The 19,310-nt window shown below is 36.1% G+C and overlaps 1 protein-coding gene across 3 annotated transcripts in view; it reads left to right on the top strand.

The window, feature by feature from the left end:
* Foxn2 (forkhead box N2) overlaps window positions 1-19,310 on the top strand; it is a 59,415-nt gene that overhangs the window by 20,612 nt on the left and 19,493 nt on the right. For all 3 annotated transcript variants that reach the window (XM_046424573.2, XM_046424554.2, XM_046424562.2), the window contains exon 2: window positions 13,780-14,330. In XM_046424573.2, the coding sequence (XP_046280529.1) occupies window positions 13,794-14,330 (537 nt within the window). In that variant the 5' untranslated portion in view covers window positions 13,780-13,793. The remainder of the gene's footprint in view (window positions 1-13,779; window positions 14,331-19,310) is intronic.

Here is a 19,310-nt window from a genome sequence, read left to right as displayed (position 1 = left end):
ATGATGTTAGTTCTGCCTATCCATGAACAGGGTATATTTTTCCATCTTCTAAGATCTTCTTCTACTTCTCTTTTTAGGGTTTTGTAGTTTTCATTATATATATCTTTCACCTCTTTTGTTAGGTTGATTCCCAAGTATTTTATTTTTTTTTGAGGATATTGTGAATGGAGTGTTTTTCCTCATTTCCGTTTCAGAAGTTTTGTCGCTGATATACAGAAATGCCTTTGATTTATGCGTGTTGATTTTATATCCTGCCACTTTGCTGGATTCATTTCTTAGTTCTAGTAGTTTTTTTGTAGACCCTTTTGGGTCTTCTAGGTATAGAATCATGTCATCTGCAAATAGTGATAATTTAAGTTCTTCCTTTCCTATTTTTATGCCTTTAATTTCTTTCGTCTGTCTAATTGCTCTGGCCAGTGTTTCGAGAACTATATTGAATAGAAGTGGTGATAGAGGGCATCCCTGTCTTGTTCCAGATTTTAGAGGGAATGCCTTCAATTTTTCTCCATTGAGAATGATGCTAGCCTGAGGCTTAGCATAGATAGCTTTTACAATGTCGAGGTAAGTTCCTGTTATCCCTAGTTTTTCTAATGTTTTGAACATAAAGGGATGCTGTACTTTGTCGAATGCTTTTTCTGCGTCTATTGAGATGATCATATGGTTCTTATCTTTAAGTCTATTGATGTGGTGAATAACATTTATTGATTTCCGTATATTGAACCATCCTTGCATCCCAGGGATGAATCCTACTTGATCATGGTGCACAATTTTTTTGATGTGCCTTTGTATCCAATTCGCCAGAATTTTATTGAGGATTTTTGCATCTATGTTCATCAGAGATATTGGTCTGTAGTTTTCTTTCTTTGAGGTGTCTTTGTCTGGTTTCGGAATCAGGGTGATGTTGGCCTCATAGAATGAATTTGGCAGAGCTCCTTCTTTTTCTATTTCCTGAAATAACTTGAAAAGTATTGGTATTAATTCTTCCTTAAAGGTTTTGTAAAACTCCGCTGTATACCCATCCGGTCCTGGGCTTTTCTTGGTTGGAAGTCTTTTGATTGCTTCTTCTATTTCATCTATTGTTATTGGTCTGTTTAAGTTGTGAGTATCCTCCTGACTCAGTCTGGGCAAATCATATGACTTAAGGAATTTATCAATGTCTTCACTATCTTCTATTTTATTGGAATATAGGTTTTCAAAATAATTTCTAATTGTCTTCTGTATTTCTGTAGTGTCTGTTGTGATATTGCCATTTTCATCCCGTATGTTAGTGATTTGAGTTCTCTCTCTTCTTCTCTTCGTTAGCATGGCTAAGGGTCTGTCGATCTTATTTATTTTTTCAAAGAACCAACTTTTAGTTTTGTTAATTTTTTCAATAGTTTCTTTTGTTTCAATTTCATTGATTTCCGCTCTGATTTTAATTATTTCTTGTCTTCTGCTACATTTGCTGTTGTTTTGCTCTTCCTTTTCTAGGGCTTTGAGATGAAGTGTGAGCTCATTTATTTGTTGGTTTTTCCTTTTTTTGAGGAATGACCTCCAAGCGATGAATTTCCCTCTTAAAACTGCTTTCATTGTGTCCCATAGATTCCGATATGTTGTGTCTGTATTTTCATTTATCTCTAAGAATTTTTTGATTTCTTCCTTTATGTCTTCTGTAACCCATTGATCATTCAGTAACATATTGTTCATTTTCCATGTGATGTAGGATTTTTCCTTCCGTCTTTTATCATTGATTTCCAGTTTCATTCCATTATGATCAGATAAAATGCATGGTATTATCTCCACCCCTGTATATTTACTGAGGGTTGCCCTATGGCATAATATATGGTCTATTTTTGAGGAGGATCCATGTGCTGCTGAGAAAAAAGTATATCCACTTGATGATGGTTGATATATTCTATATATGTCAGTTAAGTCTAGGTTGTTGATTGTGATATTGAGTTCTATAGTTTCTTTATTCAGCTTTTGTTTGGAGGATCTGTCCAATTGTGAGAGAGGTGTGTTGAAGTCACCCATAATTATTGTGTTGTGGTCTATTTGATTCTTGAACTTGAGGAGAATTTGTTTTATGAACGTCGCAGCACCATTATTTGGTGCATAAATATTGATAATTGTTATGTCTTGTTGGTGAATGGTTCCTTTTAACAGTATATAATGTCCTTCCTTATCCCTTTTGATTAATTTAGTCTTGAAGTCAATTTTATTCGATATGAGGATGGCCACCCCTGCTTGCTTACGAGGACCGTGTGCATGGTATATTTTTTCCCAACCTTTCACCTTCAGCCTGTGTATGTCTTTTCCAATCAGATGTGTCTCCTGGAGGCAGCATATTGTTGGATTTGTTTTTTTAATCCATGTTACCAGCCTATGTCGCTTTATTGGAGAGTTTAAGCCATTAATGTTTAGAGTTACTATTGATATATGGTTTGTACTTCCAGCCATGTGTGATTATTTATCTTCTTCTTTTTTTTTTTTTTTAATTTAGTTTGTTTCTCCATGGTTAGCTTTCCCCCCGCCCTCTGTCTTTATAGAGGCACTTCCCACTGATGGTTTTGGTTATTGTTTTTCATTTCTTCCTCGTGTAGTGTTTTGCTCAAGATGCTTTGCAATGCTGGTTTTCTGGCTGCAAATTCTTTTAGCTTTTGTTTATCATGAAAGATTTTTATTTCGTTATCGTACCTGAAGCTTAATTTTGCTTGATACAGAATTCTTGGTTGGCATCCATTGTCTTTCAGTGTTTGAAATACGTTGTTCCAGGATCTTCTCGCTTTCAGTGTCTGTGATGAAAAATCCGTTGTTAACCTTATTGGTTTACCCCTGAATGTAATCTGCCTCCTTTCTCTTGTAGCTTTTAGTATTTTCTCTTTGTTCTGTATATTGGATATCTTCATAACAATGTGTCTTGGCGTTGGTCTACTGTGATTTTGTGTGCTCGGTGTCCTGTATGCATCTACAATTTGTATATCCGTTTCCTTTTTTATTTCTGGAAAGTTTTCTGTAATTATTTCTTTCAGCAGGTTACTCATTCCCTTGGTTTGAATCTCTGTACCTTCTTCTATCCCGATGACTCGTAGGTTTGGTTTCTTTATGTTATCCCATATCTCTTGGATGTTTTTCTCGCTGGTTTTTAACCAGCCTTTCTGAGTTAGCTAGGCTCTTTTCAAGATGATATATTTTGTCTTCATTATCTGATGTTCTGGCTTCTACTTGCTTCACTCTGTTAGTGATACTCTCAATTGAGTTTTTAATTTGGTTTATCGTTTCCTTCATTTCTAGAATTATTGTTTGGTTTTTTTTTATAATCTCAATCTCCTGATAAAGATGCTTAACTTCTTCTTTTATCTGTCTATGTAATTCATTTTCAAAGTGTTCTTTCACTGTTTGGATTTGCTGTCTCGTGTCTTCTTTAAGGTTCCATTCCATCTGTCTAAGGTATTCCTTGAGTTCTTTATATGACCATTTTTCTGCTGACTCTAGGTCCTCCTGAATATTTAGGCTGTCCTTCATTGTTTGTACTCCTTTCTTCCTTGCTTTTTTATGCTGCTCATGTTACTTCTTGTTCTGTTTGACTGCTGAGTTTCTGTTTACTCTTATAGATTTATTTGATGCTTGAGAGGAAAGATATTAGAAGGGAAGGGAAGAAGTCACTAAAGAGAATGAGAGTAGGCAGGTAGAATTCAAGGAAGGGGGAATAAGAAGATTGAAAAGAAATGAAAAGACAAAAGAAACAAGAATAACAAAGATTAGATAATAAAGAAAGAAAGAAAAGACGAAAAAAAAATTTTAACAAAAATAATAGTGATAATAAAAAATGAAAATTAAAATTAAAAAAAAATAATAATAATAAAAAAAAAATTAAAAAAATAGAAACATTGAAAAAAAAATTAAAGAACAACAACAAATAAAAATTGAAAATGAAAGAAAAAGAAGAAAAAAAAAGAAAAAGAAAAGAAAAAAAAATGATAATAATAATAATAATAAATGCAGTCCTAGAGTTCTATTAACTTCTCTTCCAGTAGGTGGAGCTGTGCCCACTGGGCCAAGCTTCTCCTCTCAATAGGTGGGAACCATTCACTGTGCAGCAGCTCTTTCTCCTAGACTGGGCGGGTCTCCAATCCTGAGTGTCTAGGGCCTTGTCTTGTGTTTCCTCAGGCCAGGCCGTGCTCACCTGTGGCGCTCACCACAATACTGGCTACACGCCAGGTCTGCTGCTCCTGGGAGCCCTGTTTTCATGAACACCTGGGCTCACTCTCCCTGTTTGCCTCCCTCAGACCCTAAGTTTGTAGAGCTTGGGGCTGAGATCCCCCAGCGAATTTGCTTGCCCTCCTGTAGCCACGCCCCCGGTAGCTGGTGCAGGAGACCTCAGTTGTCAGCACTGGTGGGAGCGGTAGCCGGGAGTTCCGCGCCGCGAGTCCCGCGCCACTCCTGATTCCCTCGGTCTGGTTATTGCGTTCACAGGAGAGCTGGGAGTGGCCCTTAAGGTTTCCCCGCTGTGTGGAGAGAGATGGCTAGGGGATTACACACCTGTCGCGCTGGTTTCAATGCAGTTATCTCCTCCGCCCGTGACGCCATTTCTCTGTCATGGTGATATCCCATGCAAATGGTGACCGTTTGTTCCCTTTGCCGGGTGACCAATGCAACGGGTGGGTCCTGACTGTTTCTCCCAATCCCCGTTTCAGTCCTGTGGCCACTGCCTATGAAGGCTCGGTTGGCTTTTACCTCTGTAAGTTCCTAAGGGCCGGCCAATTATTTCAGCGGGATCGTTAGTGCTGAGTCACACGAAGCAGGCGAACCGGAGCTTAATTGCCTCCGATTCGGGCTCTGTGTGTGTGTTCTGAGGGGCCCAGCCTGTACACCCCAGATCCACGTCAGCTCAGCATTGCCTAGTGATCCTGAGCAAACAGCATTTAGACAGTTTACGGCTCCCTATGCCCCGCAGTTGAAGATGTCAGAGACTTGATCTCTCTGCGCCTGCCACCATGTTACATCTCCTCAGTGATATTCATGTTGCCCTTACAGCTTCCTGGCATAAGCAAGTTCTTGGGATTATACAAACTGCTGCTTCTGTTTCCAGTCCAGATTTCTAGAAATGAAACTCTGGGCCGCGCTGACGAGCGTCCGCGCTTGTCTGCGACCGTAGCAGAGCCGCCCTGGCCTCCGCAGCTCTTCAGTCCGGTGCCAGGCCCCAGGGGCCCAAGCGGCTGCCGCCGCGGCTCTCCGTCCCCCTCCTCCGGAGCACGGGTCCCCTGGCAGGGGGGTGCAGAACGACCCCAGAGCAGGCTCTGCCCGAAGGTGCAGCGGCGAACAGGCCACAGAGACGCTCGAGGCTGCAGTCCCGCCTTCGGAGGACAGGGCTCGGCACGCAGCCCAGCTCCAACCTCTAGGTGCGGCTGCCGGACAGTGTATACAGAGCCATCAAGACAGCAAGCAGAAAGCAAATGGCGGCTCCCGCGGAGTGGATTTTCGGCACAGAAACCACAGCCCCGCCAGCAATCCCAATCCACAAACTCTCCCTGTATAAAAAATATTCAAAAACAAAAGAAAAAAAAAAAGGCGGGGCGCACTGAGCTTTCTTTGCCTCGGGTACTTACAATCCACTGCTGATTACACATTCAGCTTCTCCGCCCGGAGCGAAGCAAAAGAGGAAGCAGATGGGAGCAAAGCGCCCGCGGCTCTGAGCAGCCAAGCGTCTCTTTTTCGATTTCTTTGTTCTTCCTGCTCCTTGGCAAAGTGGTCCACTACAGATTAACGGTGAAAGGAGCTTTAACAGACTGTGCGAAATCTCTATTAAAGCCGCTGCTTTGAGCACCACGCTCAGCACTTCAGCAACCCCCGTACGCAGCGGCCATCTTAGTGTACAAATTTAGTGTTTTTTTCCCCTTCTTGGACTATTCCCCAAAGAGCTGTACTATAGAGATACAGCTACATCGATGTTCATAGCAGCACAATTCACAATAGCTAGACTGTGGAACCAACCTAGATGCCCTTCAATAGATGAATGGATAAAAAAAATGTGGCATTTATACACAATGGAATATTACTCAGCACTAAAAAATAACAAAATCATGGCATTTGCAGGGAAATGGATGGCATTAGAGCAGATTATGCTAAGTGAAACTAGCCAATCCCTTAAAAACAAATGCCGAATGTCTTCTTTGATATAAGGAGGGCAACATAAAACAGCAGGGAGGAAGAGCATGAGAAGAAGATTACCATTAAACAGGGACGAGAGATGGGAGGGAAAGGGAGAGAGAAGGGGAATTGCATGGAAATGGAAGGAGATCTGCACTGGTATACAAAATTACATATAAGAGGAGGTGAGGGGAAAGGGGGGAAAAAACGAGAGAGAAATGAATTACAGTAGATGGGGTTGAGAGAGATGAAGGGAGGGGAGGGGGGATAGTAGGGGATAGGAAAGGCAGCAAAATACAACAGACACTAATATGGCAGTATGTATAAACGTGGATGTGTAAACAATGTGATTCTGCAATCTGTACACGTGGTAAAAATGGGAGTTCATAGCCCACTTGAATCAAATGGATGAAATATGATATGTCAAGAGCATTGTAATGTTTTGAACAATAATAAAAAAAATGGTAAATGACTCATTTTTCCAGGAAAATATAGATTTGAATTTTTATGCAAATAATGATCATAATCATGAAATTAAAAAAGCAAAAATAAACAGATCTACAAGGGAAAATTGACAAATTTCACCAGTATGGTGAGATTGTAATATATCTTACTCAATATTTGATAAAGAAGGCAGACCCCCCAAAACAAAAACAAAAACAAATCAGTAGGGATGTAGAAAATTTAAACAGTGCTTGATTTAAAAACTGCTTGTTGAAATTTAACAATCTTGATCCAATGAACATATATTTCATCTAGTCACCATAGAAACATCAACTGAATCATGAAGGGCAACCAAGTACTGACTTTAGAGATATATTATCTTGCAAACCATTGTAATACCAATTCAGTTGTTAAGAAATCAGTAACAAAAATCTTTTGAAGAAAAATAACATAAATTAAGACAATATATTCTAAATAAGTTAGGATTGAAAGAAGAAATGTTTGTTTAGGGGAAAACGTCAAAGTCATCCCTCAAGCTCGCTTATGGCCAACAAAACTGAGAAATGGACTAGATAAAGGCTTTGCCTTCTTGACATCCAGCGTGAGCATGTGCATGGATATTGAGGACCAGTGGTAGATTGGTTCTCAACAGGGAGGGTAAGATTTTTAATAACTAGTGTTGGAATAATATATATCCATATATTTTCAAAGAATTGAATAAATGTGCATTTTTGGTGAAACGAAGACTAAAGGTGAAAGGCAAAAATTATGAAACAAACAGTGGACCATAAAGGAAAAGTTACTAAATTCTGCCATATGGAAGTTAAGAAATAGTCAAAAGCTGCATGTGGTGGTGGATGCCTATAATCTAATCAACCTTGGAGGCTGAGGCAGGAGGATACCAAGTTCAAAGCCAGCTTCAGCAACTAAGTAAGGCCCTAAGCAACTTAAACCCTGTTTCAAGATTTTTAAAAGTAATAATAAAAAGGGTTGGGGATGTGGCTCCATGGTAAAGAACCCGTGGGTTCAATCTCCAGTACTAACAAGAAAGATTTTAGTAAAAGGCAATCAGTAAAGACAGGCCATCTACTAAGGAAAGATATTTATATGACATAAAAATTATTATCCAAATATTGCAAGTAATTTTTCAAAAAGACAGTCCTATAGAAAAATGGGAATCAGGTCTGTACTGGTGGCATGTTCCTATATCCTAGTGGCTTGGGAGGCTGAGACAGGAAGATCACAAGTTCAAAGCCAGCCTCATTAATTTAGCGAGACACTAAGCAACACAGGAATTTAAATAAAATTAAAAAAAGGGCTGGGGATGTGGCTGAGTGGTTTAGTGCCCCTAAGTTCAATTCCTGATACCAAAAAAGAAAGAAAGGAAAGAAAATGGGTATCAGTAAATAGTTCTTATAAGAAGTTTGAGGTAAGCCTTAGAACAACTCTATCTCAAAATAAAAAGGACTGGGGATGCAATTCAGTGGTAAAATATTCCTGAGTTCAATCCCCAGTACCCCCCCCCCCCCAAATATTGAAGGGGTTTGGGAATGTAGCATGTGTGAAAAAGAAACTTTTTTTTTTATTTAGTCTTCAATACAATGAGGTAAAGATATGGGAAAATAAGATAGGTTAATAAATGTGTGTGGTTAAATCAAAGATTTATGGTTAGTCGGTTTCTTTGCTCTATTGGGTCAAAAGGCTGTCAATATAATTCACCTTATTCTCTGTATTGCAGCATGAATGTTTTAGATAATAAAATTCTGTGACTTAATTTCCTTTTTCATTTAATCTCTGTAAAGTATTCCTCTTTGATCAGTGTTAATATCAACCAATGAGTGAGTGTACCAGGGTTATTAAATTCTTCACTTCTGAATCTCTTTGTGAGAACAAAGTCTGTTCCTTCCTTAACTGTAGAAGATTGAAGGTCTTGACACAAATTTGCTTTCCTCAGTTATCTAGAACATTCATGTACTTTTTTGGTAGCCATGGCTTGGCTTTAGAAATTGGTTTCTTAGTAGTTGTATTAATTACTTGAATTAAGCTAATTATACTCTAAAAATTTTAGAGTATATTTTTCAAATCCTACATAATATTCTCCATTATATTTTCTTGGCCTTAAATAGTTATTTTGAGTGATGTTTATTATATATATCAATTGTATGTGGTTTGTTGAAGTACTGTTCTTAAACGATTAGAAAAAGGAAGTATTACATCACTAGCTCAGGTTTCCTTTTTGTTCTTTACACATTTTGTTTTATGAAGGAAACTGATCGTGCATATTATTAACACTCTGCTAGTGGAAAATTTCGGTTCATTTTAAGACATGGTTTCACATAAAACTAGAATTTTCCAAATAACTAAAACTAAGTTTTCTTGATTTTTATTGTGAATATACTGTTTTGTAGCAATATTACATATTCTAAAAATACTGAAATTGTGCCTAATTGATGGATCAGCTCACCTAAAACACTGCAACTTTGTAATAGAATGTTAAGGAAAAAATACATTAGTAAGAATACTAAATATTTTAATACTACAGTCATTTTAGGATTAAAAAAAAAAGGTGTGAAAGGATGGTTGAAGCTACAGCATTTAAGAGGCCAGGGTAAAATGCATAAAGATTTGGAGAAAAGCTCACTAAGCATTTCCAAGAAAGACCATGTGGCCAAGCTGTGCCAAGAGGAAGAACATGGCTTGAATGAGAATTGTGTACAGCACTGTATTTTCAGCAGCTTGATGCTTTCCATGGTGTTAACCTATTTGGGGTTCAGCTGTTTTTATTTGGTAGTGCAAACAACAGGCTGAGGAAAAAAAATAATAAACCAATGTTATTTTTGCATTATACTAAAATTATTGCCTTATTCACTGATGAACTAATTCATGTTAGAAAAAGGTTTTCTAATGAATAGATATAAAAACAACAAAGAAAAGAGTTACCCAGTTAGTAACATAAGAAACCATTAGGTTTTTTTTTTTTTTTTTTTGGTACCAGGGATTGAACTCTTAACCGCTAAGCCACATCCCCAGCCCTTTTTTGTATTTTATTTTGAGACAGGGTCTCGCTGAGTTGCTTAGGGCCTGGCTAAATTCCTGAGGCTGGCTTTGAACTCCTGATTCTTTTTTCCTCAGCCTCCGGAGCCACTGGGATTACAGGCGTGTGTCACCACACCCAGCTAGACAGTCATTTTTAATGGCTACTAAATATTAGATTGAATATATGTGTGCTTGCCATTTCTCATTGTAGTTATTAATAGTTTTTCATCATCTTTAAAAATTCTGTGGACAATGAGGTTGGGTAAGGAAGGAAGGACAATGTGTGGGGAGAGGGAAAGGGGAATATTTTTTCCCTATGTGGGATTATATTATCAAAGTGACTGGAAAAGTTACTAGTCAAAGAATGTAAAATTTTTAATGATTCTTAATAATATTGTCAGTTAACTTTTCCAAAATGGTCACAGGTCTGTGCCCCAAATTGTACATTATGTATATTTTTAATTATTTGCAAAAATGAAGTTATTTATATTACTGATATCTGTGCTTAGTACATTCCAGACTGTTTTTAGTTCACTATATATAATATCACATTTCTGTTTTTCATTTTCTTGATCATTAGTGAACTTGAATAATCCTAATGTATTTATTTGATGTTTATATTTACTTAATTTGTAAGAGAAAGCCATTTGTCTATCATTTGTGGACTTGCTGCTCTAAAAGTTAGTGTTCTACAGTGTTCAGAAAAGATAGTTTAGAAATGATTCTTTTTCTTCTTGAAAATAAAATGACAGTTCAGACTTAGTATACTAAGAGAATGTTAGCCTTTCAGTGTTCATACTTGATTTTTAAAATTTGTGTGGATCCACACTTTGTGTGACAATATTTGTTGGCATCATATTGCATTATTAAAGCAATAGAATTTTATTATAAACTTGTAATTTAGAATAATACCATATTTGCCACCATCTAAATTAGTTTCTGATGAGAATGTTGAGCCAATAGTTACTAAGAAGGCTGGGGATGTAGCTCTGTGGTAGAGCACTTGCCTAGCATGCTTGAGTGCTTTGATTCCATATTGCTAAAAACATACTTTCCTTAACCCATTTTGTCCAGTTGTCCTAGGTGTGCAACCACCTTTAAAACTTAAACCGAGGGGCTAGGGATGTGGCTCAAGCGGTAGTGCTCTCTCCTGGCATGCGTGTGGCCCGGTTTCTATCCTCAGCACCACATACAAACAAAGATGTTTGTCCGCCGAAAGCTAAAAAATAAATATTAAAATTCTCTCTCTCTCTCTCTCTCTTTAAAAAAAAACAAACACTTAAACTGAGCCAAAAACAAATAAACCCCCAAACACCTTTATGTTAACTTTGAAATAATATTTGAATATTTATTATATTCTCAGAATTGAAAAATTGAGACTTAATGGGTTAAGAGATTGGGTGCAACTCTAATGGACAAAAACTTGAACTCAGTTGGGTTATAATTTTGGCTTTATTTTTCATTAACTTTTGAACCTTAGGCAACTGGTTTATTTCACTTCCATTTTCTTATTTGTGACAATGAAGTTCTGGTTTTGGATTGTTACCATTTAGAAGGTTTCCTTCCATTTAAGAATTCATTTCTAAAAAAAATACTTTGTTGGGTGTGGTGGTGGGAGTGACCCCAGAGACTGAGGCAGGAAGATTGTTTGAGGCAGCCTCAGCAATTTATTGACAACCTGCCTTAAAATTTTTAAAGGGCTGGAGGACCACTGGGTTCAACCCCCAGTTCTTAGGGCTGGAGTAAATAATTATTTTATTCATTAATTATTTTTAATTGGACTCTGGATGCATTAAAGAGTTTTGTTTTTTTAAAGGGAAGCAAGACTTTGAAATCAATGAATTCTTACCACATTAAGTCTCTGTTGTTATTAGAGACTTTGGTAAAAAGAATAATTCAGTGAGTTACAACGAACATGAGGTCAGTTCTGAAATTTATTGTGAAATACATTTATGTAGATTTTTGTATGTGTATTGATTGAAATAAAAACTTAATTTGTTATAGTTTGATTTTTTTCCTTTTTACAGTGTCTTGATGTTTCAAGTCATAGAGAGATAGAAACTAGATATGAAGAGAATGCTGATAAGATTTTAATCTGCCTGGGTTTAAATTCTGATATTTCCATTTTCTAGCCCCACAACCTTAAACAGTATGTTTAACCTTTCTGAGTCATTTTCTTTGTCTATAAAAGATGATTATTAATAATAGTATCAATTTTTTAGGGTTTAATTAATGATTAATTGATCGATAGTATGTAGAGTGTTTGGCACAATGTGTGGCCTCAACTGATGTGATTCTGCAATCTGTGTATGGGGTGAAGGTGGGAGTTCATAACCCACTTGAATCAAAGTGTGGAATTTGATATGTCAAGAAATTTGTAATGTTTTGAACAACCAACAATAAAAAATTAAAAAAAAAATCTTAGCTGATGGTATTGCTAATTTAGATGTCCATCGGAATTCTGGTAGCTATTAGCGACCAGTTTGAACAGTTTGCATAATTCTTGAAGTAACATGTCAGCTGTATTCCAAGCAAAATAAAACTCTGAAGGTACTTGTCCCTATTTTTTTCACTGCATTCAGAAATAAGGTCTTTTTATGAGGCATGGTGACGTGCCTATAATTCCAGCAGCTCTGGAGGCTGAAGCAGGAGGATTGCAAGTGCAAAGCCAGCATGCGTGTGGCTTATCAAGGCACTAAGCAACTCAGTGAAACCCTGTCTCTAAATAAAATCTAAAAATAAAAATAGGCTGGGGATGTGGCTCGGTAGTTGAATGCTCCTGAGGTCAATCCCAGGTACCAAAAAAGAAAAGAAAATGAAATAGCACATTAGTTCTATCACTTTCCTCTGTTTAGTTATTATCCCATGGTGTTATTTTTAATTTAAATGTGTTTTAAAAGCAAAACAAATCATTTGACAAAACGAATGAAAAAGGATAGTTTAGAAACAGCTTTTCCCCCTCTCTTGGTGGTAATACAGTATATACCACTAGGGGAATGTCAGCACTTGAGATGGCAGAATGCAACATTTATGTATGTATGTATGTACTGGGAATTGAACTGAGGGTATTTTATCACTGAGCTAAATCCCCAGTAATTTTTATTTTTAAAGACAAGGTCTTATTAAGTTGCTGAGATTCTAAGTTTATAAGACTGGCCTTGAACTTTAAATCCTCCTGTCTCAATCTCTCAAGTCACCAGTATTACATTGTACCCAGCAGAATGCAAAATTTAAAATACTAGAGTTTATAAAGGACAATAAATTTATAGTAAATTCAATTTAGGTGATAAGGAATTTGGTGAATAGGAAATGTTGAACTCAGAAAGCAGAATAGTGGTTATGAATTACTATTGGGGGTGTGAGGGAAGGTGGTTATGGAAAGGACAGATATTAGTCAACGGGTACAAAGTTTCAGTTACACAGGAAGAATAAGTTCTAGGCATCTATCACACAGCATGATGACTATGGTTAATAATAATAGCGTACCATATATTTCAGAATTGCCAAAACAGTAGATAAGTGTTTTCACTACAATGAATGTGAGCTGATGGATATGTTGATTAGCTTGATTTAATCCTACCACAGTATATACATGTACCATATCACATTGTACCTTCCAAATATATATATTTATAATTTTTCAATTAAAAAGAAATCATTTTTAGTATGATGCTATAAATATAATTAATGGTTAATCTTCTTATAGTAAATATTTCAGATCTGATGAAAGCATTTATTTGGAACTATCGTTTAAACAGTATTTTAATTTATTTTCATTATTTTATTTATGGTTTTAGGTGTGTGGGGTGGCTTCATGCCTGTAATCCCAAACTACTGAGGCAGAAGGATCATAAGTTCCAGGCCAGTCTTGGCAATTTAGAGATTTCCTGTCTCAAAAATAAAAAAGGGTTGGGGTTGTAGGTCAGTGGTAGAGTGCTCCTGGCTTAAATCCCTAGTACCACAAGAAGAAAAAATTTACTTAACCATTGTTTCAAATAATATAAATCTGTTACTTATATAATAACTCTTTATTATATAAGTATTGTCTTAAATATTAGGAGGGATAATTATAAATATTTTGATTTGTGAACATTTAAATCTGTATTTGCTTTTTCCAAAGTTTAAGAATGTCAGTATTACATTGACTGATCATTTTTTCCTTTGTTTCAGACCTATTAAAGTAAATGGGTCCAGTAATTGGAATGACTCCAGATAAGACAGCTGAAACCCCAGGAGCTGAAAAGGTTGCGGCACTAAGTCAGATTTATAAAATGGGAAGTTTGCCTGAAGCTGTTGATGCTGCCAGGCCAAAGGCCACTCTAGTAGGCAGTGAGTCCGCAGATGATGAGCTCACAAACTTGAACTGGCTTCACGAAAGTACTAATCTTCTAACAAACTTCAGCCTCGGAAGTGAGGGTCCTCCAATGGTTAGTCCATTGTATGACATAGAAGGAGATGATGTACCATCCTTTGGACCATCTTGCTACCAGAGCCCAGAACAAAAATCAACAACTTCAAAGCCCCCATACTCTTTTAGTCTTCTCATTTATATGGCTATTGAACACTCTCCAAATAAATGTTTGCCTGTCAAAGAAATTTATAGCTGGATTCTGGACCATTTTCCATATTTTGCTACTGCACCTACAGGCTGGAAGAATTCTGTTCGACATAATCTGTCCCTAAATAAGTGTTTTCAGAAAGTGGAAAGAAGCCATGGCAAGGTCAGTGTTTATGGAATTTCTTTATTTGGTGGAGGAACTAACATGGAACTCTTAAAATATGGGACAATTAAGGGAGACAATGCCATATTGCTTCATTTTGAGGTTAATTATATCAATTCATCATTTGCTTTCATTTGAGATATTTAGGAGTTTTAAGTATTGATAGAAATATAGCAGAATTATGTTCACTGTTTAGGTACTTGGATTGTTCTCTTAATTCTTAGTTTCTGTAGTGTTTTTATAACTGTATCAGTATATATTGTTATTTATTGAATATGATAATCTGCCTTATAATCAAAGGATAGACCATTTGCATTAATGTAAATGATAGCATTGGGTTGAAATCTTATACCCTGATATTTGTTTTGTGTTTATTTTATGTGTTCTTTTTAAAAGTTTGCTTTTAAAATGTGCTTTTTAAAAAAAGAATAGGTTTTCTGCAGGTAGAGAAGGTACGTAAGGGCGATAGTATATGTTTCTTGCAGCTTGGGGGAGAAGGCATATTCTCTGTGGGTGAGGAATGTAGGAGAGTGGGTGGAAAGATAGAATATGAAAGATGAATGTCACACTAAGTTGTTTGGACTCAGTTTTGAGATCAAGTCCCAGATCATTTTGAAACAAAGGTATGATGAGGTTTTTCTTTATTTTACTTTTGTGAAGGTGTGAATGATAGAGTCAAGTTATCTTACACAACATCTGAATTCCCTACCAGAGGAAAGTTACAATTAGTACCATTCAAACAGGTAGTTTCAGTAAACATGTGGGATTTGATCTGTTGGTAATAATTGCCTAGCTTATATCTAAATCAATTGATTTCTTTTGTCTTTTCCAATATTAAACTGCATTATAGCATAAGATTAGCTTTAGAAATTATTTTTTTCCTTGATTTGTTTATAATTCTACTTTGTTCATGTTTGCCTTGAATCCATCATTTTCTTCTACCATTCACCTTTTAAACTTTAGTGTTCACTCTTTTGTTTTTCCTGTGTTTTTTCAGTAATCTCATCAGTGGTTTCATATTTCACCAGGATTCTAGTGACTCCCAGTTTTCTCTTCTAAAGGCCAGAATTAAATTTGTATCTAATTATTAGATTTAGAGATATCTCTACAGTTTATATAGAACCGAACTTAATTCCTTTCTTCTAAGGCTGGTTTAGGATTCTTTTTATTGATTGATTGATTTTTTAAAAATTTTTTGGTACTAGGGATTGAACCCAGGAGTGCTTAACCACTGAGCCATATCCCCAACCCTTTTTATTTTTATTTTGAGATGGTTTTGCCAAGTTGCTGAGGCAGGCTTTGAACTTTAATCTTCCTGCCTCAGTCTCCCAAATTGCTGGGATTCTAAGCATGTATCACTGCTTATGGCTTTTTTCTTTTCTTTCCTTTTTTTTTTTTTTTCAGTTTAATATTCTAATCTAGAAATCTCAGTCATCTGGTATATCTGCCCTTCACTGTGCCTAGTTATTTGAATGTTAAATTTAGAAGGAATTTAGAAATTATCCTGATAAACATCTTAATTTCATAACCAGGGAAAACGAGATCCAGGTAGGTAAAGTTAATTGACCCTTGTCTGCAAAGCCATGGTTAGAGTCTAGAAAATTCAGTGTTTAGTAGCACTTATAAATACCTAAGAACCTCCTTTTTATTCTGATAATTGTTTATAGTTTCTATAAACTATAACATCAGATCTCCCTCATTTTTCATCAGATTGAACTATTATATAAATATATATAAATTGAGGAGTTTGTATGAAGGAGAAAAATCAGATGTTCCTAGACCCAAGTTTGACTTGACCTCTTAGCCCCTTTTTATTTCAGTTTTAGTGAATAATATATGGCATTAAATATAAGTAAAAAGTCAGACTTTCCTTTTTTTTTTTTTTGGGTACCTGGGATTGAACTCAAGGGCTAATCCTTAGCCCTCTTTTGTATTTTATTTAGAAACAGGGTCTCACTACATTGCTTAGGATCTCATTGGGTTTCTAAGGCTGACCTCAAAGTTGTTATCCTTCTACCTCAGCCTCCCAAGTCACTGGGATTACAAGTGTGTGCCTCTGTGCCTGGCTTTAATGAATAATTTTATTTCATGTTATTTAATGGTGACCTGTGGACAGACATTTGTTTCTTTTCTTTTCTTTCTTTCTTTCTTTTTTTTTTTTTGTAACAGTGCTAACAGTGAAAATCTTGCATATACATTTTTTGCTTGCTTGTCTCATTTCTTCCTAAGGCTAAATTTCTAGTCAAATTATTGCAGTGGTGAATATGCATATTAAAATTTTTGATACATATTATCCATTTGCCTTTCTGTCTTTTTCAGTTGGATGAAAAGTAATACATTTCTATTTTGTTTAGTTTTTGTTTGTTTTAATGTGGTGCTGGGGATTGAACCCAGTGCCTCAGGAGCTAGGAAAGCACTCTACCACTGAGCTACAACCCCAGCTTTGTTTTTCTTTTTTCTTTTTAGTTAGAGATCTTTGTCTATTGGTATCTAATTCTTCCTTTGTCATATAAATTAAAACATTTTTAGCCTATTTGCTGGGTAAGTAAATTTGCTAGTAACAACAGCAGCTACATTATGAAGTATATAACACACCAACAAGATCCATGTACTTAACTGTTTTATTGTGCCATCTTAACTAAATATCTGTCAATGTATTGACTTTTTAGCAATAGAACTATTAGTACTAATAGTAGCAAATATTCATATAATTAACTATGAGTTGTATAGTGTTTTAAATATCTTATATTTATTAACAACTCAACATGCAGAACAACTCTTTGAGGTAAAAAGTGTTGTAATCATTCTTCTAAAAGTGAAGACATTTAAATAGAGAGTGTCATGTACTTTGCCCAGGTTCATATAACTGGTAAGTACAAGAGTTGGAATTTGAACCCAGGTAGTCTGAGATCAGAATCTGTTTTCCAATATTCTTTTTTTTTTTTTCTTTCCTTGTGTTTTTGGGGATATGGCTACATCCCAGCCCTTCTTCTTTTCTTTTTTTTAATTTGAGGGTAGGTATTGAAGATTGAACTCAGGAGCATTCAACCACTGAGCCACATCCCCAGCCTTATTTTGTATTTGTATTTTATTTAGAGACAGGGTCTCACTGAGTTCTTAGCACCTTGCCTTTGCTGAGGTTGGCTTTGAATTTGCAACCCTCCTGCCTCAGCCTCCAAGCTGCTGGGATTATAAGCATGTGCCACTGCACCCAGCCCCAGCTCTTTTTATTTTGAGACAAGGTTTGCTAAGTTGCTGAGGCCAGTCTCAAACTTGTGATCCTCCAGCATCAGTCTCTGGAGCTGCTGGGATTATAGGGATGAGCCACCATGGCCAATTTGGAGTCTTGACCATTATACTATACAAACATAGAGGATCAAAAAAGAAAAAAAGTTGTTCTTTTAAAAGGTCTAACTAAATTGTTAACTTCTGCCAAAACTGAAAAAGAATAAAAGCAAAAGTTAGAGATAAATAATAGTAGGAATGCAAAGAGAATGACAAGTTTAGATACGTAATGAAGTTAATAAAAGCAAGGAAAATACAACTTTTCAAAACTAAAGGAAAAGTAGAAAGTATAAATCATCCTTTAATAAATAAACAATAAACAAAACTCTCCCCTCTTCTTCAAAGAACTCATCAAAACCAGATGTTTTTTATATTGTTACACCCCCCCCTCCCCCGTGGTACTTGGGATTAGGGGCACTCAGTTCCACTGAGTTACACCCCTCACCGTTAAAAAAAATTTTTTTTTTTTTTCCTTTGAGGATCAGATTGAGTCGCCCAGGCTGGCCTCATATTTGCCTTCCTCCTGCCTAGCCTCCCAGGTAGCTGGAATTACAGGTGTGCTCCACTACCCCTGGTACCAAATGGTCTTATAGCTAAGTTTTGTCCCACAATGATAGAACAAAGAGTTCCAGTCTTGACTCTTCAAATGATAATGAACTGAGTTAATTTCGATAACAAAATTCAATACAGACTGTAAAACTGGAAGATCACCAGCTAGTCTTCTTCATGGATATAAATGTAAGAATCCTAAGCAAAATGTTAAGAAACAGAATCTAGCAGTGCATGTACAAGATAATATCATTCCCAGACTGATTTATACCAGGAATGTGAAGTTGGTTTAATAGCAGAAATTCAGATTAAAAGAGAAAAATCATATGGTCATCATTGTGGATGTAAAATTTAACAGGGTTACTCAATACAAAAATCAACATCTAAGAACTCAGTTGTAGAGGCTGGGGAGATAGCCCAGTTGGTAGAGTGCTTGCCTTGCACAAGGCCATGGGTTCAATCCCCAGCACTACAAAAAAATAAAATAATTAAAACTCAGTTGTATTAACAGTAGTCAGAAAATGAAAGAATTTTAAAGATGGTGTTTGTAATAGCACTAAATAAGAATAACTAACAAAAGATGTACAAAACCTTTATAGAGACAGAAAATTAAAGTAAATGAAGAAAGCTGCTATATGAAAAGAAGGCAGTTCTTCCCTAATTGATCTTAGATTCACTGTAGTTCTAATCAATTTCAGGAGGGATTTGGGGGGAGAGAGGTATGGAAGGCTGGAAAACTAGTATAATAACAAGCTGATTCTAAAATTTAGATGGAAGTACAAAGAATTATCAACACACTTGTGAAGATGAACAAGAAATGGAATCCAGCTACCCTTAAATAAATTGCAAGAGTTAATATGAAGTTAGGATATTCAAGACAGGCCAGTGGAGTAGAATAGAGAGCTAGAAATAAATCATTGCATATGTGAATGTTCGTTAAGTATACATCTTGCTTTTCTGTTGTCAAAATTTATAAGGTAGACACAGCTTTTTTCCTAATATAATTATTTAAAGCTCCATATTTTTATAGGTGCAACTGCATACCAACAAGTTGTATTCTGTATTATATTATCATTCATTCTAAATACTTTCTACTTTATATTGCTTTCCTCTTTATCCATAAGTTTTTGTTGTTGTTGTTCTATT

This window comes from Marmota monax, unplaced genomic scaffold, assembly GCF_021218885.2.
Source record: "Marmota monax isolate L192 unplaced genomic scaffold, Marmota_monax_Labrador192_F-V1.1 WCK01_AAM20220418_F8-fsc00015, whole genome shotgun sequence".
Classification (NCBI taxonomy): domain Eukaryota; kingdom Metazoa; phylum Chordata; class Mammalia; order Rodentia; family Sciuridae; genus Marmota; species Marmota monax.
The sequence above is the reverse complement of the archived record's forward strand: the minus strand, read 5'-3'. Positions and strand labels throughout refer to the sequence as shown.